Here is a 2,008-nt window from a genome sequence, read left to right as displayed (position 1 = left end):
CAAGACGAGGACGTTCACACAGCTCTTTGCGTATGGGTAGCAGGAACAGTTCCAACACGTGCAAAGCACAGAAAATAATAATCAGCCCCAAGTGAACCACCTGGAGAAGGAAGAGGAATTTGCTCTGCATCTCCCGTATTATCTCAAGAGTTTCAGTAAAAAAAATAAAACGAGGAGAAATGTTTCAGAAGTCAATTCAGCATCCAGACCCAAACCAAAACTCGAACCTGGGACTTTTTATAGTGTGAGCAGAGCAGTGGGAGGCAAGGGAAAAAAGCCAGAGGGCCTCTGAACAAACTGGGCAGACCGGCAGGAAGCCCTCCGCCACGAAAACCTTTCTCGTGGTTTTCGGAAAGGGGCTTGGAAAGCTCCATTTCTCCGCGGTCTCCTTCACCCAAGGCTGCAACCGCGGGACGCAGATCGGGACGAGGATGCGGAGAGGGCGAACCGACGTGAGCGCGGGTGTCGGGCTGGAGAGAGTGTCCCAGGTCGCCGCCGCTGCTGTTGTCCGGGGTGCTGAAAAGCCGGGCAGTTCCCGGGAGGCAGCAGCCACTTTTTTCTCAGAGGGTGGGGTGCAGGGGTTTCAGGCCGCCCCTTGCTCAGCCCGCCCTGACCACGTCCCGGAGGTGGCCGCCAGATGAGGTCCACCCCAGTCCCGTTCCGGGGATAGTGGATGGGAAGGGGAGGTGAGCATCGCCGGACAGCAGGCGGGACCTCGGTGCCCCTTCCCGCCTCTCCCGACAACCCCGCGCCGCGAACCCTCCTCCACCTGCGCGCGAATCCTCGTCGCTGGGGGACGCAGGTCCTGCGGGCTGAACCAAGCGAATTTAGCGGGAACTGAGTGGGTTCCCGGATTTTTTTTGGGGGGGGGTGTTTAGCGGAGGGGGTGGGGGCACGCGATCCGGCTTGAGCAGTGGGGCGGAGGAGGTGTCGCGGGTCCGGAACGCGGCGCTGCTGGCCGGGGCGAGCTGCCTGTGCTACGGCCGCTCCCTGCAGGGCGAGTTCGTGCACGACGACGTGTGGGCGATCGTGAACAACCCCGACGTGCGGCCCGGCGCCCCGCTCCGTTGGGGCATCTTCAGCAACGACTTCTGGGGCAAGGGCATGGCCGAGAACACCAGCCACAAGTCCTACCGGCCGCTCTGCGTCCTCACCTTCAAGTGAGTCCCCCACCTCGCGCTCGCAGCCGGGCCCCTGGGTCCGGGGAACTGGACCTTTTTTTTCTTTTCTTTATGCTCTCCATCCTCACCCTTCCCTCCACACCCTGATGCCACGGCCACACTCCTCGCGCCCGCTCCTCTAGCTTTCCGGGGCTAGGTTTGCAAGGTAAAACACCGGCGTCCTGTATTTTTATTTGTTGAATGTAGCGCCTTATCTGGAGCGGTTCCTGAGGTGCCGGCTGGTGAGTGTGGAATGGAGCTTTCCCTAGAGTCGGCGCTCTCGGTGGCTTTTCCCTAGGTGCGGGGCTGGGACACATCAACACCTCCCCCGCCAGACCTGATTTACCCCGGCAAAGGAGGAGTGGACTCAGGTGCGGGGGTGGGGACGCAGCTTCCAAGTTAGGAATCTTTTAAAGGTTCGTGGAGGACAACTTTGCAGATGAGCAAGAGGCTCTTGGAAGATAAGAGAAGATCCTGACCGGTCGGTGTTCACAGGGCCTCACCAATCGATCAGGAAAGTTCGCCATCAAGACTTGAAAAGATGCAAAGTAAAGGCACACAGAGGCGTGCAATCGTCTCATTCCTGGCCTCCCAGAGGAGATATTTGTTGTTTATTTGTTTCAGCGTTTCTCTTGTCATGGTCCAGCATTTCTGGTGTGAATAATCTACAAGAGGAACCAGGACACCTGTTTCCCCTCTTCCGAAAAGGGCCTCAATGGTTTAAAAAGTGTCTAGCTTTCCCCCCATCAGCTTGGGGACAAGTCCTTTCTGGGTCGTTAGCAGTGCCATTATATATACCAATGAGCAAGTGGAAGTCTTCCGCTGCAAGAAAGAATTATGGAGGGTGT

General features: G+C 57.8%; 1 protein-coding gene across 1 annotated transcript; it reads left to right on the top strand.

Moving 5' to 3' along the window:
* Positions 1-673: 673 nt before the first annotated feature.
* LOC117028781 (protein O-mannosyl-transferase TMTC1-like) lies at positions 674-1,482 on the top strand. The gene is made up of 3 exons (XM_033117660.1): positions 674-798; positions 879-1,160; positions 1,368-1,482. Exons 1-3 carry the CDS (start codon positions 674-676, stop codon positions 1,456-1,458), a joined length of 498 nt encoding a protein of 165 aa, XP_032973551.1. The 3' UTR covers positions 1,459-1,482.
* The last annotated feature ends 526 nt before the right edge of the window (positions 1,483-2,008 follow it).

This window comes from Rhinolophus ferrumequinum, chromosome 10, assembly GCF_004115265.2.
Source record: "Rhinolophus ferrumequinum isolate MPI-CBG mRhiFer1 chromosome 10, mRhiFer1_v1.p, whole genome shotgun sequence".
Lineage (NCBI taxonomy): Eukaryota > Metazoa > Chordata > Mammalia > Chiroptera > Rhinolophidae > Rhinolophus > Rhinolophus ferrumequinum.
Note: the sequence above shows the minus strand (reverse complement) of the source record. Positions and strands in the feature narration are given on the sequence as shown.